This window comes from Scaptodrosophila lebanonensis, unplaced genomic scaffold (genome assembly GCF_003285725.1).
Source record: "Scaptodrosophila lebanonensis strain 11010-0011.00,11010-0021.00 unplaced genomic scaffold, SlebRS2 tig00000001-arrow-pilon, whole genome shotgun sequence".
Classification (NCBI taxonomy): domain Eukaryota; kingdom Metazoa; phylum Arthropoda; class Insecta; order Diptera; family Drosophilidae; genus Scaptodrosophila; species Scaptodrosophila lebanonensis.
The window spans coordinates 9,180,047-9,206,521 of record NW_022060529.1 but is presented as its reverse complement, the minus strand read 5'-3'; the positions used below and the strand labels follow the sequence as shown (position 1 = coordinate 9,206,521).

The window sequence follows — 26,475 nt, the reverse complement described above, 5'->3', positions numbered from 1 at the left end:
AAATAGTGATAACTTTTTTTCTAATCTAATGAATGAATGTGTAATAAACTATATACTTTATAAGTAAGGATTACGCATCTAATCAATGCATGGAATTTTCAAGATTATCCAGCATCATTCGGTACCAGTCCGGAATAAAGGTATATCTATTACGACCCTCGTAAACTTTATAAGTGATTTGTGCATTCATTGCATTAAAATCATATATATATACCGTACTTGCACTGTTCAAGTGGATCATTGTGCATTTTATGGTAGATAATAAACGCGCCATGAAATTCGCACAGACGGCGGTGGACCAATACTTTTCCTGGGAAATGAAATATATATATTTTAAAATCACTGAATGGAGGCAACGTATAAAACAAAAACTTACGCTTTCTTTATATATTTCGCGTGATTTCGTCCTTTTTATATGCACAATCCGTCCATTTTTGTCGCATGTGGCTATAAATAAGTCGTCTATTCCTACCAAATAACAATCTGCCCACCACTTAGTGGCCACGTTTAAATAATATTCGGACCATTCCAATTGACTCATGGTGGTTGGGCGAACTTTCAATTCAACGAAGTTGCTCTCAGCGTCACTACAATTTAAAGAAAATAGTACAGCGAATAAAACGTTAAAGTCAAACTCTGGAATATCCGTAGTTTTACAATAAAGCTGATCGATTTTGATAAAAAAAATCTTATAAACTTGTTCTGTGTATACATAAAACAAATCTATATATCCAGTTTAGTATACCTATCTGTTATGATTCGACAGTTCTCGAAGTACATGCGAACGGACAGGCATGTCCACATCGGCTTGTCTCACCATGCAGATTGTTTATTAACCTATAACATGGCGTCTGACGTATTTATGCTTGTTACATACATTTAGCGTTTAGACTTCCTAGAATACCCTTCCACCCTTTAGGTACAGGGTAAGAACATTAATAATAAAGTTTACAAGACTCACCATCGGTTTTGAGAATTTTCGACAATCATAGGCGCTTCAAAGATCATCTTGATTCCACTTATTGTTGTGCTAAAAACACAATTAAATGTTCCGTGCTTTTCTAAAGGCTGACTTGGATCAGGCATTCTGTTATTGGATTCTATTTTTGAATATATAGGTATACTATTTGTGGTTTTTTTTTAAATAAAGCTCCTACCGGACAAACAGTACTGCTTTAATTTCTCCAACCATGAATTGTTAATAGCAATATCTAAATGTGCCTGGTCTAAATGCAAACCATTAGTACGATCTTCGCTGTCAATTTCGCAAATATACATCGTGTTCTTATAGTATGACGCTGCCAATGTCCAGTTCCTTATTTTTTGATAGGGAGCGCACATCATTAATGAGATCACCTCTCGAGTGCAGACGAAATCCGCGTTCAACTGAATGGCTCCAACTTCGTTTCGAAAAAAAAATGCTTGCTGCTGCGTTTTTATAAAGTATAATAGATTGTCGAGAAAGAGTTCGTTTGGGTCAGCTTTGAGGCGAAAGACATCATGGGGTGGTCCATTAAGAGTCAGCGGTAGAGGAACTGTGCTTGGGTCGACCAAATAGCGCTTTCGTTCTTCTCCACGCTCAAAATCACCGTCAGGAGAAACACTAAAGTAGCCTTTTACAACAGGCTTAGAAATATGGGGAAATGCGAACTTATCTGCCTCCATTATGGGACGAACTTTTATATTTAGTATTTGATACATTTTCCTTTTATCTTCGAAGTCGCTAGGATCGAAACGAAAGCACCGTTATGTCGAAGACCATTAGTGATCGACATTAGCATTAGTTTCAAAATATCGATGCCTTATCTACTAATATCGATGTCTCTCTACTCGAATGCGCCCATTCGAATTTCGAATATTTATTAATGTATATTTTTGCATGAATATGTAATAAGCATATGAAATTGTAGGTGGTAAGTTTACCAGCTTATACATACTATAAAACACAAATAATACAAAGCGCGTAATCAAAAAAATATTACTCGATACTTCGATTAAGAGACGGTAGCCCTATCGGAATTTATGTTTGAAACGTGCTTGTTGTCTGGACACGCGCAGATGTAGATGTAAACTATGTTGTTTTTTTGCCCATCGTGCGGTAATATTCTAATCATCGAGGAGGACACCTCTAGTCACCGCCTTTCATGCAACACGTGCCCCTACGTCTCGAAGATCAAACGTAAAATATCGACGAAAACCTTTCCAAGACTTAAGGTATTGTTTACCATTTGAGGTGACGCAATTTTCTTACACAAAATGTTATTGCATTTTAGGAAGTAGATCAGGTATTAGGCGGCGTAGCTGCGTGGGAAAACGTTGATTCCACTGACGCCGAGTGCCCAGTATGTTCACATAAACGCGCTTATTTTATGCAAATGCAAACACGCTCAGCGGACGAGCCTATGACCACATTCTACAAGTGCTGCAATCATTTGTGCGGCCACAACTGGAGAGACTAGATGCGCCTTTTTCAACCGCTACTACGTAGTAGTCTACATGTGCTAAGCAGTAAATGTAGCTGTAGCACTATGCAACCACAACTGGATGAATTTCAAGATCCTAGTCGGACCACAGTTTGCGCAGTCGGTTCGACTCACGCACTAAAGCTTGCCCGGAAATGTTTACTTACCGGCAAGATTATAGCGCTGCCCACCGATACGGTTTATGGGCTCGCATGCGATGCTAATAATGAAAATGCCATTCAGCGGCTTTACGAGGTCAAGGGAAGGGATGAGCACAAACCGGTAGCCATTTGTGTAAAGGACATTGCAGCTTTGCGTCGCTATGGTGAGGCCTCGCATCTCAGGAATGAGCTTCTGACAAGTCTGCTTCCTGGACCCTTAACAATTGTGATCGAGCGCACGGCACATCTAAGCAATCGATTTCTTAATCCTAGCACATCTAAAATAGGCATACGGATACCTGATTTTACGTTTATACGTGATTTGTGCGCGACTTGGCACGAGCAGCCATTAGCGTTGACTAGTGCAAATCAGTCTGGTGCACCCAGTAGTCTTCGTGTTTCGGAGTTTCAGGAGCTGTGGCCTCGCTTGGGTGCTGTTTTCGACGCTGGGGAAATCGGCAAGACAGAAGAGCGACGGCTGGCCTCGACTGTGGTTGACTTAGCAACTCCCGGACAGTACAAGATTGTACGCGCGGGCGTAGCACTCAAACAGACATTGCAAGTGCTTCATGACTATGGATATAAAGCCAGCAATAGCTGAAATAAATAGTTGACAGCCAATTTGTTATATGCAGTTTTAATTTACTGCTTGCTATCATTTTAAATTTTGAACATTTTTCGCTTATAAATTAGCGTGCGTGTTATGAACATAAACATTACAAAATATACATAGGGTGTATCTTCTAAACAACTGCATTAAACTATCATAGGCGATAGAGCATCCAGTGATGCTTCCTTTCCAAGGGCCCCAGGCCGGCTCAGTCTTCTGGCTAGTTGTAGTAGCTTGTCTTAGCAACTTGTATGGGTCGGCGTCGTCCGGGCAACTCATTTTTAAGTATTCTCCATCGTTCTGGTGGCCAAACAATTGCTACTGCCCTCGCCGACATCAGTCCTATGGCCACCGGACCGAATGTGTTGCTATCAAGCGAGTGTCCAGTGTGATCCCCTTCCACCCAGCAGTGACCATCTGGCACGCGCACTATCTCATGTTTGTATCCCAATGTTGAAACGACATCGCCCTGCATTCCCACAACGCGTTTTATGATTTTTTGTGCGGGATCTTTTGGCGAGATTAGAGAAATTATGTCACCGCGTTCCACAGCACTGTTGTGTATGCCCCAACGTAACAGAAAAACGTAGTCACGCTCCTCCGCATCCGGATTCAGCACGGGCTGCATTGAAATTCCTAGAATCAATAATCTATTACTATATATATTGGAATGGATGCGAACCTTAAATTACCATCAACACGAGCCACATAGCCGACGCAATCTAGGAAAGTTATTCCTAGTGGCAAGGCGTAAAGTAAGGATTTGGCAAAGCGACGAAATGCCATGTGTTTCCAAACCTGCTTTTGTTATTTGGAGCCGCTTGCTTTTCACCCAGTCTGTACTACCAGCCTGACACTTTCGGATACAAATTCATTAAAATTAATACATAACCAGCATTTGACTGTTTCCCCAGCCTATTCTTTTTTGACATTCACAATGAAGCTATTGTTTATATTTTAGGACAGGGTGTTTTATTTGTCGTAGAGCTTAGATTTCTTTTTATATTGCGTTACAAAACATAGAAAAAGTGTTAAAATCAAATTGTAGCTATTGTACTATTATTGCAGGTGTGTTAGATTAAATTTTGAATTGGAATGAAAAGGTTCCTTCTCTAGCACCCTTCCAGCTCGCTTGGTATTGGTATATCATTTTGAATAGCAAATTGTAGCAGCGCCTTGTATTTGTTCTTCCAGTTGCCCACTTCTCGACGTATTTGCTCGTTGTCCTCATGCATGGTTTCTAATTCAGTCCATTCATACGATTTCTTGGTCTCTAACTCATCCTTCTGCTCAATTCGCTTGATGCGACATGAAGCTGCATAGCCACGATTTTTAAGCGTACGACGTCTTTGTTTCATACGAACAATTTCATCACGGTTAAGTCCACGCATTTTCAACGTGCGATTTAGATCCCGCACAGAGATGGTCACCAGCTCATCGTCTGTTATATCAGGAATGGGACATGGCGAGAGTGGTGCCTACGAAAAAAAGCAAACTTAAATTATTACGCTTAAACCAAAGGTGTATTTCAACAATTACGTACCAAAGAGGACTTTCTTTCTCGTTTGCCTTCCATGCCAATAAAAGCAGTACAGCAACAGGCAAAAAATTGTCTTTTGTTTATCGCACAAAAGATTTACGTATTTTACAATTCTCTTCTTCTTTATATTTGCCATTCATTGGGAGCACTTATTAGTACGTTGTGCAGCACTAAAAACTGCGAAGTGCCAGATCCGGCATTTATTATTTTGGTGTAGATGCGGACAAGGACGGAATTTGATCCAAATTTGTTAAATTTGTTTAGTGGGAAATAAATTACTTTCTAAAACGCATTTTCTTGCGGCATAGGCAAAATGAGCTCAAAGGTATTGTACAATAACGTGCCGAGCGTGCCATGCCAATCTGCGTTGTCCGTTGTCACCCCCGACGGCGGCTTTTTATATGCCGGCTTGCGGTGCATTAATTACATTGCAGCGCCTCCACCGAATGGTAAGGAGACGCCGGAAATGAAAAACATGTCTGTTCGCGTTGGTATCATTGCCTTGGATGTCAATCCTTTGTGGGGTAAGCCAATTGCTAATGACTCTAAAAAACATGGAAAATATTTTGCGATTGTCGGCGAAGATTTGAGTGTTCAAGTTTGGGATTGCACAGCTGGAGAAGCTGTAAGTGGCCATAAAGCGCACCAACATCAGCAAGAGGCGCGCGAGCTTGGCCCCCGTTATTCATCAAGGGCGGTGGTCATGAGTTACATGTCCAATGGCAACATACTGTCGATGGATGTGAATGATTTAGTCATCTACTGCGTCGTCTCCAATTCCTATTGCCGACGTCCGACGTTCATTCCCTCAAGGAATCATGACGTAACCCTATTGCGCTGTTCTCCATACAACGATGGCTTGTTTGCCGTGGGTACGGCTTCCGGCATTGTGATGGTTTGTGATTTGCGCCAGATGAGCATCAAATACAAATTGCATAGCCACAAGGATCATATAAGTGGCTTGGCATGGAGAGAAATCGGTTTTAAGGATGAGAATCTGAGCCATTCCAATGAAAACTTAAAGCAACTAGCCACCAGAGCCGAACACTGGCGCAGCCAAATCTTAGCCACTAAGAATGAATCCACAGTTGAGAAAGTGGCCTCAGCCGTGACTAAGCCTTCTAATGTTGATTGTTTGGAAACAATAAAGTGCAATGACGGAGATATGTTTGATATATACAACTTTGATCACTTGGATGGCGAATTTGGGGCGCCTTCACGCCAGAATATATGTAGCAAATCATTTGATAATTGTAATGATTTCGTGGGCGTTGAAAAACTGTCTACCAATACTGCTGGACATTCACTCGATTATGTGGAGGCATGTGAGAACTTCAAAGCTGAGCTTCAAGCGCGCTCTGATGGTGCAGACGTTGAAATAACTGGCAAAAAATTATTAGATACCCCGCCAATAGAGGTCACTTTAGCAGACTGCAAACAGGTAAAAATGTTAGAACAACTGAGCAATAGCAGCAACAACAGTGAAACCCCGAAGCAGGATCAATTTGACACCCTGGGCAGCGAATCCACGGAGGGCAGTCTGGAGGTCATTAACTATATCTACTCCAGTGATGATGCTGAAATCGTTGATGGGGATGCACCAAAGCCAAAACGCGAAGTGCTTCATCACATTTATCATCAAGCGGAGGTACATGTGACCCAATTTCCGCCCGAAACAACACAGCATCAGACAAACAAACCGCAAGATTTTCAAGAAATAAGCGTAGAAACCAATAGCGATGGCACTTCAACTCCGCGTCCAGAGAAAGACATACTGTTGGTGTCCATTGATGTGAGCGATACAATAACGATTTATAACACAGTCACTGGCGGTATTTGTGGCAAAAAATTCAACAGAACCAATGCTAGGGGTGAGTTCCACACAACTAAGTTAAAATATCTGATTGGTCGTAACGTAATATCTTGAATATGAAACTAGCATTAAAAATCTAAAGATTGAAAATTCCTAAAACCCGTTAGTGATTATATAAACAGACTATAAGAAATTATATAATGATAAAATTAAATAAATAAATAAATCGAGAAACTAAACTCAATTTCAGGTAAATTCAGCAACGTTCAGTGGTTGCACGACAATGCCATTGTTTCCCTTTCGAAAAACCAGTTGCTCTTTTGGTCTCTTGAAATCGATGGACAATCGAAGCGTTACAAAATAATTAAATCAAATCTACCTAAGTGTTACCTTAGCGATATAATATCATTTGGAGTCTGCCCAATTACACAGCAGATTTGGTTGTGCGTCAGAGAATGTGTGAATCTTTACAACGTAGTCACATCTGAATTGAGTCTTAACTATAATTGTGTCTCGTTTGCTGTGCGCGCCATTGCCGAGTGTCCTGATGATGTCAATAAGTATATAAAAACATTCTACACTTGATAATATTGATCATATTAAATTTATGCTCGATCTTTGACAGAATCGCCTTAGGTTGCGGCAACAGACGTGTCTCCATATTCGATCTATCCAAGCTATCACCACGTTGCATTCCAATTAAAAGTATTCATGTCAACCAATCTGTCTACTCGCTTTCTTGGAGTCCGGACTCAACCCAATTGGCCTACGGCACTTTTGACGGTTCTGTAAGCATGAAGCACCGATGAATATATTTTTATTAAGCACAACAAAATATATATCAATATTAAATTTCTGTCTGCAGGTGGGCATCATTGATGTGGAGCGCATGAAAACGGTTACAACCTTTTATACCACTTGCAAGAAGGAAGTTTATTCCTTGGTGTGGCACGACAAGTTCATATTCTTTGTTACCAGTCGACTGATTGGTGTGTTCGACATCCGAGCCGCAAAGTCAGGCAAGTATTTTAATAATGTTGACGCGTATTATAGGTTTGGTTTTGAGCATTTCGGCGTCCAAAACTTATTTTGGTTTGGGAATCATGCGTCTGCCGTTTCCGTATCTCCGCCTTATGTATAGTATCTCGATGATAATCCCAAACATTCCAGGTTACATTTATCCAATTTGGCACCGATAAATCATTCGTAACAACCATTTCGGTTTGACCATTGAAATCTTTGCTCTTCGCCGGCTTCGGTTTCTTCCTATATAAATCATGTGCAATCATGGCATCAGCCAAATTGAACAACAACGCAACATTGGCGTTTGTAAATACAACCTTTCGAAAGGAATTAATAAACTTTTCAAAATAAATCTCTGCCACACGTAAATACGATTTGTCGCGGAAACCGAATTTGATGTCCACATTCGTACAAATGTTGTGCTCTATGGTCGCTGGTAACAACAAACCATTGGTCATTGCTAGGGTCAAAGCACAGCATTCCTTTACATCAGTTTGCTGTAATACCACAAGAAAAAAATCATATTAGGCAGGGCATAAAAAACCAACTAAATTGAGTGCAATTACGAATTTTTGAATGTTTTTCTATTTTTAGGACGTTAAAAAAAGTATAGTCCAAAACTTTGTTGCTGAAGCTTTGTCTGCTCTAAATTGCATGTTAGATATTGGCCCATTATTTCTGTACTCGAAGGGTAGTAAGTAAGTATTAGAAGAGTAAGTAGTATCAGAAAGAGGCGTGGCAGATCCAAAATTATAGGTACATAACCATAACAGATGCTGATTGAGTACAAACATAATTTCTATATTTGACAAAATACTAACACTTTTCTATTAAATCTTTTTTTTCCTATTTTTGATTTTTTTTGTTATGCACTTCTTACTTACTGCTATGCTACAAAAGTCAGCTTCGGTTTTGTAATCCTTGACGGCGTCCATGAGCTCTAAAATTGTGCGCTTTTGGGGATACTTTTGACGCTGGCCCAAAGCATGAATTTCTTTTGCGATCGATTTAGCCGCTTCTTCTATTTCATTTGTCACCAGGGGCTCTAATTGCTCTCGCAACTTGTTAAGCTCTACTATGTGATTTAGGTAATTGTTTAAATTATTCCAAACTTCTCCTAGGTATACAAAATGGGGCTGCCGTAAGCATGTAATTAAAATTTGATTTATTTCGGATGAGAAATGGATACAACTTACGAATACTAGCTCGGACTCTATAGCGGTGCGCATAACAAGCGTTTCGTTTATTTTTGCTACCACACAGTCGTATCGTTCCCTTTCTCGATTTAGAAGATAAGCAGTGCTTTCAAAATTTTCTTGCAATAGTCGCAGGCAACGTTCCTGAATCGAAAATGTGATCGAATATTGATTCAGCCACTGCAGCTTCTCCAATGGAACTCTATAGACGATAATGTTCTCCCTTGTATCGACGTCCAACTGCTCTGAGATTACAGAGTGACAGATAGAACGCAAATGGTGCAGACGCTTCAATGTTGTTTCAATCGCTTCGCTGGTATTCTTTTGCGCCATCATCAGATCACCAATCACTGCGAAGAACAAGTAATTTGTATCATCAATGAAATGCTCTAGTCTTTGCGTCAACATACCGTATCTCACATTTTCCCGATCACCATCAGGTCCATCGTTGTGATAAATAACAATGCCGCTAACCGTCGCAGCGAGACGCTTAAGATATTCCAAGCGATGGTATTTCTTCTTCAGCACATAGTTCTGCAGATCAGTTCGACCAATTACACTGTTCAGCGCTTGTGCCGTCAGCTTAAGAAGCTGTCAGAACAAGTCACATGATACATAGAATTATGAAATAAAATCAATTTCAAATCATAACTTATACTCACAACATGGTTTTTGGGACACCCAAGATTGTAGCACACGACAATGAGTACCTGCATCTTGGCAAAAAGCTGATCTAACTGCACTTTGCTGCAATTTTCCGGATATTGAAGTATGTCTTGAATGAGTAGTTGGAGCTGCTGTTGAAATATCTGCTCGTATTTCTCTTGCACATAGGACAGTTTTATTTCCCTGGTGGTTTTCATAAGCCAGATCATTTTTAAGTTAGCCATGGTTGTGTTCTTGGGATCTGTATAGCCGGAAATTATGTCGTCGATAAATCTGTTTATTGTACAGGCAGTCAGATTGTTGAGATCGCATTTTGTAATTCCAAGACGCATATCGCGTGCCAACAATTGAACTGCAAAGACGACCAGGTTCACGTCCACTTCAATATCGCGCTCCTTGAAACGTGTCAATATATTTTGCAAAATGTTCCGAATTGTTTTTTGGTACGACATGTTATTGGGGTTTTCCATCATTACAAAAAAAACATGTAATTTTCTTTACTTATAAAATGTGAAGTTGAATAGAAATGAGTTTAACCCGCATGCTTTGTTATAATAACCCCCCTGTGTTGCCCTAGTAACGCTTTCTTGACTCCCTTATAGATGGGCCTAGACTAATAAAGAACATAGTAAGCCCCAGTTATGTGAGTGTGCGCGGCGATTTTCTGTTTGTCGGGTCGGACAGCGGACAATTGCAGCTTTTCAAACTCAAAGAGGATTGCGAACTCATCTACATCAATCTGCGTCAATTATCGCTGATGTCGGGATATATCACAGACATAGTTTGGAATCCCTTCATATCCAATCAATTTGCAGTTGTCGGCCGAGACAAGTTCGTGTTTATTTTGAACTTCATAGAGGAGGAATCGAAATTCACAATACTGCATTCTTTTGAAGCTAGCGATAAGAAAGCGTCCATTACATCAGCCAGGTGGAGCAGCACGGACTCCCATTTATTGCTCACATGTCACATCGAGGGAAAGATCTGTTTATGGAATACCAAGGAACCGACTCAGGAACCATTAACCATCATATTTCCGTGCCCCATGTGGTGTGGAATATTTTTACCCAGCGACGAGAATGTTATCATGTGTGGTGGAAAGGCAATCGCATTGGAGTTTGTCCATATAAAGGAAGCACTGCAGAGGAAGGAGAAGACCATTTGTTCCAAGGTGGATGCTCTATTGAATGTTAAGTGGGCCACCAAGTCACTCACCCAGCCCTACATGCTGGCCATGACTGCAGCGGAGAAAAAGCGTCAACGCAAATTGGAACGTCGTCACGAGAAGAAAAAAAATTCACAACTACGTCAAGATGAACCAATAAAAGCAAACGAACAGGAAGAAGGTGATAAATCACAAGATATGGAAACTCAGCAAGTAACATATGGAAACAATGCTGGAGAATCGTTCGCCACTCTAATCAATCCCACAAATTGTGAAATGCCCGTTGAGAAAATGTTGCAGGCACTAAACCTGGATACTTCCGAGGGCAAAGAGCAATCTGCTAACTTTTTAGCTGTAAGTTATAAAACTAAATGCAAGTTGAATTCGTGAAAAATTCGTTCTCTGTTTATTGCAGCATAGTCGGACCTCGCTATACCTTACACAAAAGGAGCTTAACAGAAGCCCTCTGGAAAAGTTGGCCGTTGTGCTGACGGAAAATTCTGCCAATATCGAACAATCTGTGCTTGTGGCCAAACTATTTAGCACCAAGGTGGTGGCCAAGGAGCTTCTTGCCACAGAGCGTAAGTTAACATTAAGCAAATAAAGCTGTAAAATTTTTGACATTATTGCAAATGATTGTTTACATCATGTCCTACAATACAAACGATCGACTAATTTTGCAATTAAGATTTTTTTTTCTCACAACTTTTGTAAAAAAATTTTCCAGTCCAAAACTTAAAGAGCTCCGATAACAAAGGCATTGCACCTCTTTGGTTGATTACGGCCAATTTTAAATTGCGCGATGAGCTGGAACAGCACATTAATAACAAAACACTTACCGAATGGCATTTAAGTTTGGCACCTTCGGTCTCCTATAAGTAAGTATATTATTTAACTGTATGTACATATACAGATAAAGAAACCAACTAAATTTTTGGCATTACAGTTTTTGGATTCAATGCTGTCAGGCTTTTGCCGAGCAACTGCTGGACCAAGGATACATTTTGCATTCTGCTATGTATCTAATGGCCATACACTTGCCCACCGATGCCATCAAGCTGCTAATAAGCAATGAATTCTATAAGGAGGCATTGTTATTGGCTCGTGTCTATTTGCCCGCCACTGATCCCATAATTAGGCAAATTATTAACCAATGGCTAGAGCAGCTTGAAAAAATTGGCAATTTGGGAGCCGCTGCACTTATGTAAGTTTCATAATTTACTGATGCCATTGCATGTGTTTCTAATTACTGCTATACCTTTCCAGTTGCGTGCTGGATAACGAAATGATGCGCGGTTACTCGTATTTGCGCAAATTTCGCAACTGCACAGAAGAAGTTGCTAAATTAATGGAGGAGATAAAGCGAATTGGTCAGCTCGACCCACTTCTAAATGAAACTGATCCTGGCCCTGAAGAACAGTTGGCAAAGCAAGCCAGCGAAACTGTTCTTGCAGTTTCCGAACAGAATTAAATTAAATTAAGCTGAGGCCAAAGCAACTTAGGCTGTTTTTTGTGTATTTAGGAATAGTTGAACAGAAAAATGTAGTTTATCGCGCAACGAAAAGTTAACTTTAACTTTAAAAAACAACTGTGTGGGGATTTGGAAAACCTTCCCAGTGAACTGCTTACATTTCAGCCTTAGAGTTTACTGTTAAACTAAGGCTGTATATTTGTTAAAACGAAATCTCATGTAATTCGTACTTAGAGGTCATAGACATATCTTAATAGAGCAACAAAACGCATAGAAAGCAGAAATAATTTGTAAAAAATATAGAAACAAAAAACGAAAAATGATAAAAAACTGAAGAGAAATATTATTTCATACAAATAAAAGAAAATTAATACGCGTCTGAAGTCTTTTGTAAAATTAATTAGAACAAAGTCAATGCGGTCCGAAGTGTAAAGCTGTGGTCTTTTGTACGCATGCGTAAAAGCTGGACAATGAACGTCTTACCGTTAGCTAGCACAACAGAAAAGCTTTTCTGTTTTTGTTAGTTTTTTTTTTTATATGTTTAAATTATGCAAATGCAGCGCGACGGCGACGTCATCAACACCATCGTCGTCGACTTCAACTACGAATTAAGTTTAATTGTTTAAACTTACTACAATAAAAGATAGAAAGAAGAAGAAGGGCTAGTGAACTTGCTGTAAAGTAAAACTACAACCAAAAGATCATAAAAATTTGAATAAACAACGACAGAGCGATGTTGTGGCTGAGAAGTGCTGCCAGAAAAAAGCCAGATCAGCAAATGAAGAAAGCTAAAAAACAACTAATTCTTATACTAGTAAAAGGCAAGAAAGTAATTTTTCTAGATTTAAAAACTCTACCGTTTAATTATTTGTGATTACATAATACAATATTCGCGTAACACTCAAGTGGTATTGAAATTGGTATACTATTATTATAAATTTTAATTTTTAGTTTCTTATATTCAAAAACAAAAATTAGCATTCTTTATGTTTATTCTTAAAAATATCGTTCCAATTTCTTCTACTTGATAAATTGTTGGTGTTCAGATTGAGTTTCATATATGCAAATACAGAAAATACAATTACCCTATATAGTTAGGTCAGATGTAAGTACAAGTATATCTTAATACACCAATGTGCTTTGACCAGTAATAACCAACAGAACTTTTCAAAACGATATAAATCCAGGCAGCAGTAATTTCGGCACTTGAGAAACTTCAGAACTAGCTAAAAATGGTGACAGCTATAGTGTTGCCAACACTGCTGCTGAAAAGCGTCGACAGCAGGCAAATCCAACTGCGAGCTGGGAATTGACAATTCAGTTGCTAAACAGCCAACGTAGCGTGTGGTTGTGGCTATAAAGCCGGTCCGGTTGTTGAATGCGAGTGCGTAAACAGACGCTTGTTGCTTGAGTCTTTCGATTTTCACTTTTTACTGTTGCTTTAGGTAAGAGAGCGAGAGAGTGCGCGCGCGTTGACGTACCGTTGTACGTTACGGTTTCTGCAGTACGAAACGCACAAACTCACGCACACAGTCACACTTCTCATAATCAACGTATGTTGTTCAGTGCTGCATATTCTTTAGTGTCAGAAAAAGCTAGATCAGTAATTGTAACAAGTTAGATATATATATACATAATAGGTTAATAACTGTTAATGCTTGTTTAAAGCTCTTATCGTTTTTATCGTCTTAAAACTTCACTATAATTTTTTGCTTAATCGGTATAAGATTAGTCTGTTTGAATATGTTGCAGCTTTTTTGACGAGTTTATATTTGTTGGCAGAAATTTATTCTACGACTTCAAGTAGAACATTTTCGTTGCCTTACGATATACAATTTTTAACAATGATTTGCAGGCAAGACATATTATTCTTATGATTGCTACACTTTATTATGATAACAAAATACTAATAAAAAGAAAATGACACAATAAGAAATAAAATCATCAAACAAAAACCGTAGATCACAGTTTTTTTAACTAGACACTATAAAAAGTGGACTATAGAACGGTATTTGATTTGAAAAAAAAAAGCCCATCCAAATTTACAAAAACGTAATAAATCCAGTCATTTGCGATTTCTTCCGGAATCGGCATTTAAAAAACGGCAAAACTGGCGGGTAAATAGCGTAATTGGCAACACTGTTTGTCATAGCGCCAACGTATTAAATCTCTTTAAAAGCTGACGAAGAAGAAGAGCACACTTACCGGATTGCTTGGCATCACGTCTCAATGGATGGCTTTGTGATGTTATTCTCACGCAAACTTTGACTTTGTGCGAGCTAAAAACAATAACAAACTGACGGAGTTGTACAATCAAATGACAATTAAACTATAATTAGGTATGTTCAAATGAATTTCGCTTTTGGTTGGCAAACATAAGTATGTTTAATTGCTGTGCGAGTAAAAGTGTTAGAACAAGTGCCCAAGTGTGAGTTTATTAAAATGTAAAATTTACGCGCGCCCACATTATATGGTGTATACAAGTATGTATGTGTTATTGTTTGTAGTATTCAAAAGTGTGTGTATTTTTTACCTGCATGTGCTCATCTCCTTCTTTAGAAGACTGACAATCAAATCACACACACCCGTTTCGCGCATGACTCAACGCTTAACAATTTTTTGTGTGTGTCGCCGCTTGAGTCTGTTTTTTGTATTACTATACACTACTATAGCGATACTACCTATGTATGAATGTACAATCATACATACATACATATGTATATATGTAGAGGGTAGAGCACTTTGTGCATGTGAAGTCATTTCTTGCATGAGTGATATGTAATTTCTATAATCCATGTTTAGTTTTTGTTGCCTGCTGTTCACTTTCAGTTGTTGTAACTGTTGGCGGATGCCTGTGCTAAGTGAAAGGTAAATGTAAAATAAATGCATATCTACATATGTATTACATTAATGAAACGCATATTTTAGCTTACACGCACCTACATACTTGTATATAAATAAAAGCCTATAGTATACAAATTCCTTGAAATGCTTCCATACTAAAAGCTAATTTCTTTGCTTTGCTGTTAGTTTTCGTATTATTTTTTAAATTTATGTCAATTTGCATAACACTTCGCTGCATTGTTGTTTATTCATGCATTCAATCATATTGTGATTTTGTTTTGCGCCGTGCTATTGAACTCGACGGTTACGTCGTTGTGCGACGCACGCAACTGCAACAGCAGCAACATTTGCCAGCAGCGGCAAAAATATAATAATAAAATTAATTTAATTTTACAGCCAAAGCGCAGACAACACAGAAGACAATCATATTTATACATACACACAGGCACAGACACGAATACTCACAGAATACAATGCTCATGTATTTTTGAATTATTGCACGCATTTCTGTAGCGTTCCTTTTTTTGTTGTTGTTTTTCTTCATTATTATGTTTCGTTTGTAGCTTGGCAGCAGCTTTTATTTGGCGCAAAGACCACAGAAATTAGGTTGAGCTCGTCTTTATTTGCCTTAAAAATCTGCATAATTTTGTAATCCATGCATACTAGTTTAAGTTAAAGCACATGTAAATTGTTGTTGTTGTTGTTGGAAACGGCTGCAAAGTAAAAGTTGAACCATAATTCCGAGCGTGTCAATTGAAATTCAATGGCGTGGCCGACACCTACAAATTATAGAGATTATGTTGTTACCCAATGGCTGAGGTACTCGCTCATCTTTCACAGAAAAGCTCCGCACATTGCATGCTTAACTCATCTTTACTGAAAATGGCTGAAAATAGTAAATTAGATTTAAAAAAAAAATTGACAACATTTTATTGTAGCCTGGCATACGTTAACGAGCTAGCAGGAATCACACAATGTGAGTTTGTTCCTGAGCATTTTTAAAGTAGAAAAGTTGTACTCGATTTGTATTTATTAATATTTAAATATAACTTACAATAAACATTTACGTGTATACTGTGTCGGGGAGTATAAAATTCTTGATGTAGCTTCTTTACAGAATTAAGCAAAGAAAATGTGTGTTCTGTTTTTAGAGTTTTCTGCTCCATGACTTACGAATAATTCCGAATCTTCTAAATATTATAAATTTAATATCCATTTTCTCAGCTATGAAGAAGTGTAGCTTAATTTTTCCGAGTCTGTTGAGCCAATTCGAAATTCTTTAATTTACGTATGAGACTCAATTAATTTAAAAGTTCCAAAATAATTTCAAGAAGTCATTTTTGATTTTATTTTCCATTATCACCTTCGTTTTTTTCAAATTTATACGTGTAAAATCATTTTTCAAAGTAAAATTTTGATTGGATGCCTTTAATATATACGAGTACTATACATCACCTTGAGCAACCACATTATTCGACAACAAATTTTATGCAATTTTCTGACGATTATACAGTTTCTTTAAACGAGATAAAGCTTTACTTGCAAACGAAGCAAACAAAAAATGTTAAGCAGTTTGTTGCCAATAATAGAAGGCTTTCATAAACTCGTTCTAGCAACCCAAGTTATAGTCTCGCATACCAATCGGGTATCAGAAGACAAAAACAAAATTAAAATAAACAAAACCGACCAGTTTAGGAATTGCGCTCAATGTTTGGCCAACGAACTTGTGTGGGGACTGAAGCACAAGTACTTGCAATTCTTTGTTGCTCCATCCGTCCGGAAAGAAGAAAGCAGAAGACAGGGAGAGGCAACAATAACCATGGCGGAATATTAATGGATGACCGCACGACCGACTGACAATTTAAGGCGCGCATATCCGGCGCATCAAGTGACAATACCTTCCATATGCTGGCTTTATAGTCATAGAGACGTACCCTACCCCGACACCCACGCGTCGCACGCACCTGAAAATGGCAATCGTCGGAGACGGCGCACCTGCTGCGACGACGGCCTTAATGGCAAGCAGCTTGTGAATATACTCCGAAATCTACAGTGATGGGCTTAGTTTGATGGCAATGCGCCCGCCAGTTGTTGGCGTCAAGTGTACGCGCTGGCGTGTCGCTTATGTCTGGCCTATAATTGATTACTATATTTACTCATGGCATTAGCACACAGTTTAAGGTGCGCGCACATAAATTTGTTTGTCATGACATAATATTTGTGGCGACTGAGCAAATGGGCTACTACATACATACTATGCATAAAGTTCAATATTTGCAAAACTATCTGTATTCAAATTAGGCCTAGGATAAAAAAGTTGGTAAAACATATATATGTAGAAGGCAGTAGTAGATGTGACGGACCGAATGTTATAAATAAATACACTATGAACGCGATTAGACGAATCGATATAGATAAAAACCAAACATACGGTAGAGGGTATTCAAGAGTTGTGCTGGCGCGTTTTAGTTATTAATGAAGATATCTAAAGAATTTACTTTATAATATAGCTGATATAGGAATGATTGGTACAACAAATCTTGTTTAATTGAGCGACTGTGGCGGGACGATAGACCGTGACTTTAACATTTCAGTTTGTCGACACTTGACTGAGGAACAAAAGACTTAGGCAACGAACTTCTGAATCTAACCTATCAAAAAATTTCCATGTGTGCATGTGTTTGTTTGTATCTGTGTGTTTGTGAAAAAGTGAAAAGCTTTTGTTGCTAGCTAGTCGATAGTCAATATTAACCGTTAGCATGCTTTACGGCAAAACAAGTTCGTTGCCTAAGTCTTTTGTAGTATAGAACGCACACAGCAGCCGCCTGCACACAAACAAAATTACATTAAAACACACGCACGCACACACACGTATAGAGACACCTGCACATCGATACAAGTGAATTCATTCTCATTTCAGCCAGCACCAACATACCATGACAGCGCTCAATTAAGCTTCTTAACGCTTTCATCAACCATCCCGCCGCAGGCATCATCACCCAGTCAGTCGAAGTATATAGTAAACTGAAAAATCATTCAAACATAAAGCGCACAAGCCAACAACAAGCCGACCAAAGCATCAGCATCCAAGAACTAGCGCAAAACTAGAAATTATCGCACTACTGACCTCCTCACCAACAACAAAAACAAGCATAACATAACTGGCAAAGAGTTAGGCCCACGAAATACATACAAAAAAATAAAGCGCTTTAAAAATTATTTTCTTTTTTGCCAACAACACCGCAAAAATGAATTATCAGAAGGCCAGTGAAACGCATTCGCCGTCCTCGTTCAAGAAACGGCCAACGGGCAGCGGCAATAGCATACAAAACTTTTGGAACGATCGCATAATGGAGCGATTTATAAAAGCGAATCTATTCATTATTTGCTGTGTGGCGGCAGGACTACTGCTGGTAAGTTATTCTATATTTAACTATTATTATTTATATTTAACTATTAATGTTTGGGTATGAGTATTCATGTGTGTATTCCGCATTATTCTGAATACTCTTTTAGGGGGAAAAATTATTCGAATATTAATTCATTATTTTAGGCGTTGTGTCATAATAGAATAATTTTTATAATTTTTTTTTATTATTAAAAGTCCGCATAATTAAACATATTGCATTTTTTAAAGGGACTGGCTTACGGGTTGACTCAAATATAAATCAAATACAGTCAAGTAGCGTATTGTTTCTAGACATTTTATAAATCTGGAGCTAACTTAAAGCATTTCAGGGGTTTCAATTTTACTTTCACAATATTTAAGAATCATTTGAAATAGATTACTATTCGCCATCCAAATCTACCCAGCAGATTTAAAAAAACTTAATGTAAAGCTTACGAAAAATTCAACTTACAGGCCATTTGACATCGACATATACGTACATACATACTATACATAGGTATAGTTATTTCTAAATAAACTAAGTATACTCAGCAAACGATAAGGTGCCCGAGAATGTTATAAATGCAACATTTTCTATTCCTTTATATTATTTAGACCAATTAGGTGCTTGACAGATCTCAACTAACTAAGCAAATAATTTCCACAAAAATATTTCTGTTTTCAAAATGGTTCGCTTAAACAAACTTTCGTTTCTGTAAAAACGAAAACGTCAAAGAAAAGCGTTCAGTCTTCCAACTAGATACTGTACTTTATCGAAATACAATGGCATGACCTAATTAAATCTATTAATTGGATTTAAATATTTGGTCTTCAAGAGATGCCTACATTCGACACACACACACATCGCTGATCCGGCGGCGTACGCAACTGTAGATTGAATTTAAAACCAAAACAAAAATTTCTGGTTAGTATTTTGTGGTCAGCAACGGTGTCCGAGATGTTACCGTTATCAGTATGTACGTTACACTTCGTTGCGGCTATCTATAGATGTATATATACACGAGTATGTATGTATGTTTGTAAGTCTGCAAGAAAAGTGTCTTCTACTGATTTGTGTGATTTTCTGTCGACCGGTGCTGCTGCTACTGCTGGACTCGATCTCGATACAATTTCGCGCTATTAAGTGAAAATGAAATCGTTTTACGAATTCGCAAATGTTAAGTTTCTGCTTTTTTTTTAAATTTTTTTGTACCGGCCGTTTGTTGTTCGTGACGACGACTTGACTGGCAGCTGGGGACTGAACGGGACGGAGCGGGCGTATGTGACAGTTGCTATACGCTCATTAATTGATTGATGGATGGTTGCGGACCAAACTGTCTCGATCGCCGTTGTCGGGCAGCAGTAACGGGGGCAGCAACAGCATTTGCGTTTTGTTGTCTTCGCTTTAGTTTATTTTTTTGTTCGTTTGGAATGCATTCATTTGTTTGTTAATTTATGTTTTCGCTTTTCTTTTACCGGTTCACATCTTTTCCCTAATCGATGACTTTTCTCTTGCAGATCGTCTACTTGGGCGCCTTCTCATGTGAGGTCTCTTGGATACTGGAGGCGCATGGTGAGCTGCCATTTGCCGCCTACACACTGTGCACGCTCTACTTTGTGGTGTTTGTGGCGACGACGATCTTAATTCATGGACTGGTGACTGGGCTGCCGTGGGGGCTGTTCGCTTGGTCAGCGGTCATTGGTCTACTGTCCATACCTGAGCTGATCTTTGTGATGATTATGACGACACAGCATTGGGTAAGCAGTGGATGGCTCCGTGCTGGAATTTCCAGTAATGAATGCAACGCGAATTTTTTTGTTTCAGGGCCTGCAATCGGTGCATGGCCTCACGGAGCTGACGTCCTATCTAATACGACTGATCATCAACTGCTTTGCTCTGATTTGTGTGATACCCACAGGCATTAGGTAAGCATATCCACCTGGTTGTTGCTGTTTAATGTTTATGAAACGTTGCCTCCGCATGTTTTCAGGTGGCGCCGTGAGGCTCAGGTGCTCAGTCAACTCCAAGGCCTTGCCACACGCCTCTCCTTACAAACACCCGCGCCCAGCGTACCCATGACCAAGGCAGACTCTCGCCGCTCAAGCCAACGCATGAGCGGCTTTGAGAATGCCGGTTACCAGTTGTGCGACGAGACCAAAATCCCGTTGGGAGGCTCCCAAGCACAGGGCCTCAATTTACTGAACAATCACAGTGCAGCAAACCAAATATTTGGCTCACAGAACGAGTTCAATGCCAGCATGTTTGCGCCTGCCTTCCTGCAGCAATTCAATAATGCTGCGCTGCAGCATGGTGGACGTGGAGCCGCCAATGGTGGACATCGGGCGCAGTCGCTCATGGATTTGCGCTGCACGCTACCCGGCATGTACAATCCAAGACACGTGCTGGACACGGAGGACAAGAATGCCAAGTACTTTAATATTACAATTGACGATTTAAAAAACAACTTGCAGGACTCGCACAAGTCGCCTCCTTCGCTGATCGGCTCGACAAATAATGATCCGATATACTGCTCCATTGAGCCCAAGCAATTGACGCCGCCACCACCAAACAGTGGGGCGCGACATCATCATCATCATCACCACCAGCAACCCCATCCGTTGCCACAACAGGCAGTGGCACGGGCTCAGAAACAGCCCACAAAACTTGCCCGCAATTGCATCTCGCTGGAGAATCTGGATGGGATTAGCAAGGTGCAAAATGATCTGGCCTATGGCAACAATCTGTTGCAAAACTACACCCAACAACAGCAGTACTATCTGGCCATGCTGGGATACCTGAACCCTCTGCATCAGCACAACGTTAATCTCTATAGACGACCCTCGAGCAGTTCGACATGTGGTTTTCCCGGCCCGATTGCCGTCCAGAGACGTAACTCCCAGCAACAACAGCAGTTACAGTACTACGGCGGCTTTGGCTATGCCAATTATGCGAACCCATACATTACAGCGAACAGCAAACTTTCCCTTGGAAATGAATCGGACGATTATCGCAAATATCGCGATGTGGCGCTCTAGTGTTGCGCTTTTAGGCTAAGGTGCTAATTCAGTGTATAGATATGCTATATACTTATATATATGTATACTCATAGTTCGTAGTAAGTAACTACTAGACAGACTACCATAATGACATTCCTGGGAGTAATGACCAAAGAGCCACAAACTAACTCAATTCGTAAATAATTGCAGAGTTGCGATTTCTACGCAGCCAACTGTGGACTCCAAGTGGGGTGCAGTTTACTTAGATTTAGGTTTAAGGAGATGGGCAGAAATATTGGTCCTGAAACCCACCACCCACCTCAAAAAAATCAAATTAACATTATTGGAGGCCTGTTCCCATTTTCGAAGATGGCTCACTCGTAATTACTTTTTAAAATTATTATTTAGAGACCTTTTTATACTGCGACAATAGGAGGTCGAGGTGAGATGGAATCGTTTAGGCTTTGCACAAACCTCAGCACTTTGTTCGATTTAGGTCTTCAAACTATTATTGCAACTTTTCTTGGGAACACAATATAATGTTGCCAGAAATGCCGAGCGGTTTGAAATGTTAATATCCCGAATACGGGAGGAACTTGCCCATCTCTCATCCTTAGTTATATTTTAAAAAAAGTTGATTTATTGTATATAATAATGTAGAAATAAAAATACACGTTTTTAAATGTTTAAGGGCCAAGCAAATCAGCCAATGGGTTATCCGGTGAAGTTGCTACAGAAGTTTTACTTTGAGCAACCTTATTAACACTTTCCACTTTCTTTTTCTGAAGGGAACTAGCAGACTTCCTTTGTCTTGTGGTTCCGCCTGTTGCTACACTCCCGAAAAGATCATCATCATCATCTTCATCACTGAAAAGGCTGTTACTAGCCTTTTGGGCAGCGGTTTGAGTTGCCCGTGAGGGGACAGCTGGTACGCTCGCGAAAAAGTCATCATCTTCATCGCTGTCGGAAAAAAGTCGTGCCGGTGGTGGTGGTTTAGTGGGCCCCGGTGGTAATTTAGTGGGTGCTGGTGGTGGCTCTGTATTTATCAGCCTAGCCGGCAGTGCTTTTGCCGAACCGAATAGCGGATTGTCATCATCGCTGTCATCAGTATCTAAGAATGAGGTCTTAGGAATTGGTGCTTTTACCGTTTGGCTTGGAATGTTTACAGTACTTCGTATTTCTTTAGTCCCTGGCGGCAGTGACCCTGTTATAGCGTCCACTACTTTTGGCTCAGCTTCTGCCAGCAATGATTTTCTATAATTGTCTTGCCGCCCACGTCTAGTCGAGGGACGCCTATGAGCCGGTCCTCGGACGCGAGTTTTGGTCACATTTTGCAGAATATTTTCATTACTGGGGCTAGGCTCAGTGCGTTCAGATTTATCACTAGCAATAATAATGTCCTCTGGTTCTTTTGTCGCCGCTGGCGATTTCTTGGGTTTTGGCAGGCCACCAGCTCCAGGTAGCAGAGCCTGAACATTGATGTTGATGTTGGGCATCTTCAGTTTGCTTATCATTGGCAACCCAGAAACAGCAATCTGCTCTTCAACATTAGCTTTGCTTTGATCTACAACGTTTGCCACTTTTGATGAAGTATTTAAAAAGTCTGGTGGTGGTTCATTGTCGTATAGGGATGAGGGCTGCGTACTGGTTTCTGGCTCGCTTGCTCTGGCTGTTTCACTGAAGTCATCATAAAAAATGGTATGTATACGAGTTCCTGTTGGTGCCATGACAGTTTTCATTCCGGAATAATTCTCCTCCTTTTGCTTTGAACCGTCATCGTGGTCATCATCGGGAGGTACATCGCTAAATAAACGCATGCCACTATATTCACTGCCAGATTGTGGCTCTACCGAAGTGGCTGACGCAGCTTTAGAAGTGCTTGGTACGTCTGGTAACGTGGGCTCGAAGAAATCGTGCTCCGTATCAAATATCTTAGATGCGTTTAGGCTGTTGAGGCTATTACTTCCCAACGATAAAAAGAATTCGTTATCATCGGGTGGCTCGTCTGAAAACAGACTAGTATAGTTTTGCATAATTTGTTGTGCTGCTGCTACATCCGAAGCCTTCGGAGGACTATGCGTTATATTTTCTTTTTTATTGCTTACATCGGCAACCATACTTATAATCGGGTCTTCAGGTAAACCCTCCTCAAATTTGTGTGCTGTTTCAGCAGTTTGCTGGTCTGTATTTAGTACTTTTTGTTCATCTTTGCTACTTTGTTCGATTAGGGATGCACTCTCTAAAGCCATTTGGTTTCCTACGTCCTTGGATGCAAACGGCGGATTAATCTCCAAATTTTTAATCTCATCTACATGTTTCGTAATATTTCCCGTTTGAGTTTGTTTTTTAATTTCTGCCCTTTTTTGATCCTCAGAAGCTATATTTTTTAAAGATTCATTACTAAACCCTTCTCTTAACTTATCACCGTCAAAAGGTGAATTAACAGCTTGCGTTTTCTGGTTCGGTTCTGCGAACATTTCATGCACATCTTCACTGACATCTAAAAGAACAGGTTTACCTTCAGTTTGGGCGGACTCTGGATCGTTGGTTTTCATACGTTCTTTATCTTTAAAGGCTCGATGTTCTTGATCATCTTGCATATTTTCAGTAGAAGTTGGTTTAAAGTCGCCACCGCCAGCGAACAAAGCATCTGTTTTTGAACTGGGGTGTCCGGAAAAATCGTTAAAAGAGTCGTTAATGATATCCTCAAAAAGCGTACTCTTTTGAGGTGATAGGTCTTTCTTCAATTCCGGTACAATTTTTTCCTCAGAATGACCCTTAATCGTTTTTTTCGGCGGTGCCCCCCTGAAAATATCCAGATCATCATCATTTTCATCATCGAAAAGTGTCAATTTCTTTGGTTGCTTTCTTTCCATGAAACTCTTTTGCTGAGGGTCAGCTTCTATTAAGGACATTTTGGCATTACCACGTATTACTGTTTGCTTCTTGCTTCCAAACAAATCGACATTATCTTCGTCATCATCAAAAAGCGATGTGTTAACGTTAGGTTTCCCTTTTAGCTCAGTTTTGGAACTTCCCTGAGTTTTTGTTGTTTTGTCATCGGTTTCACTAGAAATCTTGATATTTTGCTCTATTGGTACAACGGCTTTCTGTTCCCCAAAAATATCCATATTATCATCCATGTCGTCATCGAAAAGCGATGTTTTGATAGTTGGATTAGGTTTACTGGTGATCTTTGACTTACTCTCAGCTTTCTTGGGGAAAATGTCATCAATATCTAGGTCATCATCTTCATCGTCGAAGAGAAAAGTTTTTGGTTGCTTTTCAATTGGCTTTTTGAACTTTGTTAATCTGTCTAAAAAGTCCTCGTCCTCAAGATCATCCTCAAATAGCGATGTTGAGATCAATTTAGAAGGACCCGTAAGAGGGGGTTTCACTGTTGGACCCGCAGGAGGAGGTTGCACCGTTGGAGCAGTAGAAGCCTTCACTATTGGGCTCGGGCTAGGTGGTGGACTATCATCGAAAAGGTTCACAGTCTTGCGCAGAGGTGCTGTAGCAGTGGGTTTTTTCTCTTGAAGCTTTTGCTCATTGTTTTCTTTTATTATTGTTCTCCTTTCTTCTTTCTGCGTAGGTCCCACTTTAGGTACTGGAACACTGATCTCTGCCTTTGATTGTGCCTTGTCAGCGATTTCCGACATTAATGAATTGAAATCGTCGTCGTTAAATAGATTAACCGGCTTTCGTTTGATTTTACTTGCACTGACTGGTTTCTCATTAACCGCTTCAGTTTCGGCGTATGCAGGTGTCCACGGCACAGACGTAGAGGTGACATCCTTGTTTGCCGGCGACTCCCTCTGGACTATATTTGGTTTGCTTGCACTACTGCTGCTCGAACTAAGGGACGAATCAGTTTGTAGAATGCGCTGTGCAGGTCTTTTTGAAATAGCTGGCGAGGATGTTGGTGTAGATGATGTGGATGGGGGATCATCGCTCGGCGGGGACTGCCGCAGAGCAGCAAATAGGTCGTGCTCGGGATGATTCCGAGTGCTGCTAATTATTTGACGCGGTTGGGTCTTGGGCCGTGCACCCGTTTTACCTCCCAGCTGTCCAGCAGGCATTGGCGGCACAGAAGGGATAATTGGAGCTTTTGGCAATACAATTACTGGATCTTTTGCTATCGATGAGAGTGGTGGCTCATCAGGATCCTTATAAACTGTTGCAGGTACCTTCGGTTTAGTAGGCAGCTGCGCTTCATCTGATGAACTGGATGAGAACTCCTCCGTCTTCTCATCGTCGCTGCTTTCCGCACTGTCATAAATACCCGCATATTTGTGATCATGCCATTCTTTGGTTCCAATAATATAAGGAAGGGGTGTGTCGTCGTATGGGTTTTTTATTCGAAAAATTGTGCTGAAAAATAAATGTTTAATTAAAATTAAGCGTGCTCCTACATGCATCTACATACGTGGTGGAAGCATCGCCATCATCTTCATCATCGGAGTCAGGTACTTTAAGAGTAATTGGTTCGAAATGCTTTCGAAACATTTCAACGTTGTTTTGAAGAAACTCTTTTTGCATCTGTTCACAGCTCATATCTGGGTGTTTGGATTTCTTTTTTGTCTCAGGCATTTTGAAATCTGCATCATCTAGTGTTTCAATACGGTATTCCACAAATTGCTGGCCGAACTGTAGGGAACGAAGACTGTTAGTTGCATTGTCCAATGCAATTTCCGTGCGTTTTACTTCTGCATCAAATTCTCGTAAATCACTGTTTGTGCGTTCGACGCAGTTGTATAAATTCTATAAAACAAAAAACCATTATAATACGTTTTGATTAATCAAATTTATTTTACGTACTTCAGAGATACGTTTCATTAAATCCAATATAGCACAATCGCCAGCAAAGCTCCAATCCGGCGATTGTGCTAAAATAGCATCAACGTCCTCCGTTATGTCCATTGTGATTTTGGTACTCAATGACGATTTATTTGTTAATCAAATTACCGGTGCATTAAAAAACACCATTCAGGAGGATAGCACAATAAGTCTCATACATATGTATGTACATGTATGTACATACATACATATGAAAGTATGTTTATATATAACCACTCGACAAAGGCGGTACAAAGGCAATACCTTATTTCATAACAAAATCCATAAAACTCTCATATCAAA

At 39.8% G+C, this 26,475-nt stretch overlaps 9 protein-coding genes across 12 annotated transcripts; 4 read left to right on the top strand and 5 right to left on the bottom strand.

The window, feature by feature from the left end:
* Positions 1-74: 74 nt before the first annotated feature.
* LOC115629323 (protein cutoff) lies at positions 75-1,664 on the bottom strand. The gene is made up of 4 exons (XM_030525775.1): positions 1,158-1,664; positions 962-1,100; positions 377-587; positions 75-310 (listed from the first exon to the last, which is right to left on the bottom strand). The coding sequence occupies exons 1-4, from the start codon at positions 1,342-1,344 to the stop codon at positions 83-85; spliced, it is 765 nt and encodes a 254-aa protein (XP_030381635.1). The 5' UTR covers positions 1,345-1,664; the 3' UTR covers positions 75-82.
* A 375-nt stretch (positions 1,665-2,039) lies between these two features.
* On the top strand, positions 2,040-2,482 carry LOC115623116 (DNA-directed RNA polymerase III subunit RPC10). Its single transcript, XM_030517326.1, has 2 exons — positions 2,040-2,214; positions 2,274-2,482. Exons 1-2 carry the CDS (start codon positions 2,074-2,076, stop codon positions 2,457-2,459), a joined length of 327 nt encoding a protein of 108 aa, XP_030373186.1. The 5' UTR covers positions 2,040-2,073; the 3' UTR covers positions 2,460-2,482.
* A 19-nt stretch (positions 2,483-2,501) lies between these two features.
* LOC115623086 (yrdC domain-containing protein, mitochondrial) lies at positions 2,502-3,251 on the top strand. Its single transcript, XM_030517296.1, has one exon. It carries the CDS (start codon positions 2,529-2,531, stop codon positions 3,222-3,224), a length of 696 nt encoding a protein of 231 aa, XP_030373156.1. The 5' UTR covers positions 2,502-2,528; the 3' UTR covers positions 3,225-3,251.
* LOC115623097 (mitochondrial inner membrane protease subunit 2) lies at positions 3,245-4,150 on the bottom strand. The gene is made up of 2 exons (XM_030517306.1): positions 3,926-4,150; positions 3,245-3,869 (listed from the first exon to the last, which is right to left on the bottom strand). Exons 1-2 carry the CDS (start codon positions 4,017-4,019, stop codon positions 3,454-3,456), a joined length of 510 nt encoding a protein of 169 aa, XP_030373166.1. The 5' UTR covers positions 4,020-4,150; the 3' UTR covers positions 3,245-3,453.
* Positions 4,151-4,182: 32 nt separating this feature from the next.
* On the bottom strand, positions 4,183-4,905 carry LOC115623108 (transcription factor MafG). The gene is made up of 2 exons (XM_030517317.1): positions 4,777-4,905; positions 4,183-4,711 (listed from the first exon to the last, which is right to left on the bottom strand). Exons 1-2 carry the CDS (start codon positions 4,807-4,809, stop codon positions 4,346-4,348), a joined length of 399 nt encoding a protein of 132 aa, XP_030373177.1. The 5' UTR covers positions 4,810-4,905; the 3' UTR covers positions 4,183-4,345.
* A 110-nt stretch (positions 4,906-5,015) lies between these two features.
* LOC115627867 (protein rigor mortis) lies at positions 5,016-12,447 on the top strand. Its single transcript, XM_030523753.1, has 9 exons — positions 5,016-6,644; positions 6,837-7,146; positions 7,212-7,374; positions 7,452-7,605; positions 10,074-10,990; positions 11,052-11,217; positions 11,364-11,514; positions 11,583-11,840; positions 11,903-12,447. Exons 1-9 carry the CDS (start codon positions 5,087-5,089, stop codon positions 12,105-12,107), a joined length of 3,882 nt encoding a protein of 1,293 aa, XP_030379613.1. The 5' UTR covers positions 5,016-5,086; the 3' UTR covers positions 12,108-12,447.
* Positions 7,376-9,990, bottom strand: LOC115627877 (cilia- and flagella-associated protein 206). The gene is made up of 5 exons (XM_030523765.1): positions 9,468-9,990; positions 9,216-9,396; positions 8,806-9,155; positions 8,494-8,745; positions 7,376-8,106 (listed from the first exon to the last, which is right to left on the bottom strand). Exons 1-5 carry the CDS (start codon positions 9,942-9,944, stop codon positions 7,615-7,617), a joined length of 1,752 nt encoding a protein of 583 aa, XP_030379625.1. The 5' UTR covers positions 9,945-9,990; the 3' UTR covers positions 7,376-7,614.
* Positions 12,448-13,448: 1,001 nt separating the features above from the next.
* LOC115630796 lies at positions 13,449-22,026 on the top strand. Of its 4 annotated transcripts, none has more exons than XM_030527466.1 (5): positions 13,449-13,552; positions 18,212-18,364; positions 19,858-20,097; positions 20,165-20,265; positions 20,331-22,026. In XM_030527466.1, exons 2-5 carry the CDS (start codon positions 18,302-18,304, stop codon positions 21,373-21,375), a joined length of 1,449 nt encoding a protein of 482 aa, XP_030383326.1. In that variant the 5' UTR covers positions 13,449-13,552; positions 18,212-18,301; the 3' UTR covers positions 21,376-22,026. The 4 variants fall into 4 exon arrangements, with proteins under 4 accessions (XP_030383326.1, XP_030383342.1, XP_030383333.1 ...); XM_030527482.1 differs by lacking the exon at positions 13,449-13,552 and adding an exon at positions 14,376-14,446; XM_030527473.1 differs by lacking the exon at positions 13,449-13,552 and adding an exon at positions 14,505-14,594.
* On the bottom strand, positions 21,954-26,394 carry LOC115630787 (WASH complex subunit 2). The gene is made up of 3 exons (XM_030527446.1): positions 26,155-26,394; positions 25,763-26,097; positions 21,954-25,707 (listed from the first exon to the last, which is right to left on the bottom strand). The coding sequence occupies exons 1-3, from the start codon at positions 26,254-26,256 to the stop codon at positions 22,023-22,025; spliced, it is 4,122 nt and encodes a 1,373-aa protein (XP_030383306.1). The 5' UTR covers positions 26,257-26,394; the 3' UTR covers positions 21,954-22,022.
* Positions 26,395-26,475: the final 81 nt, after the last annotated feature.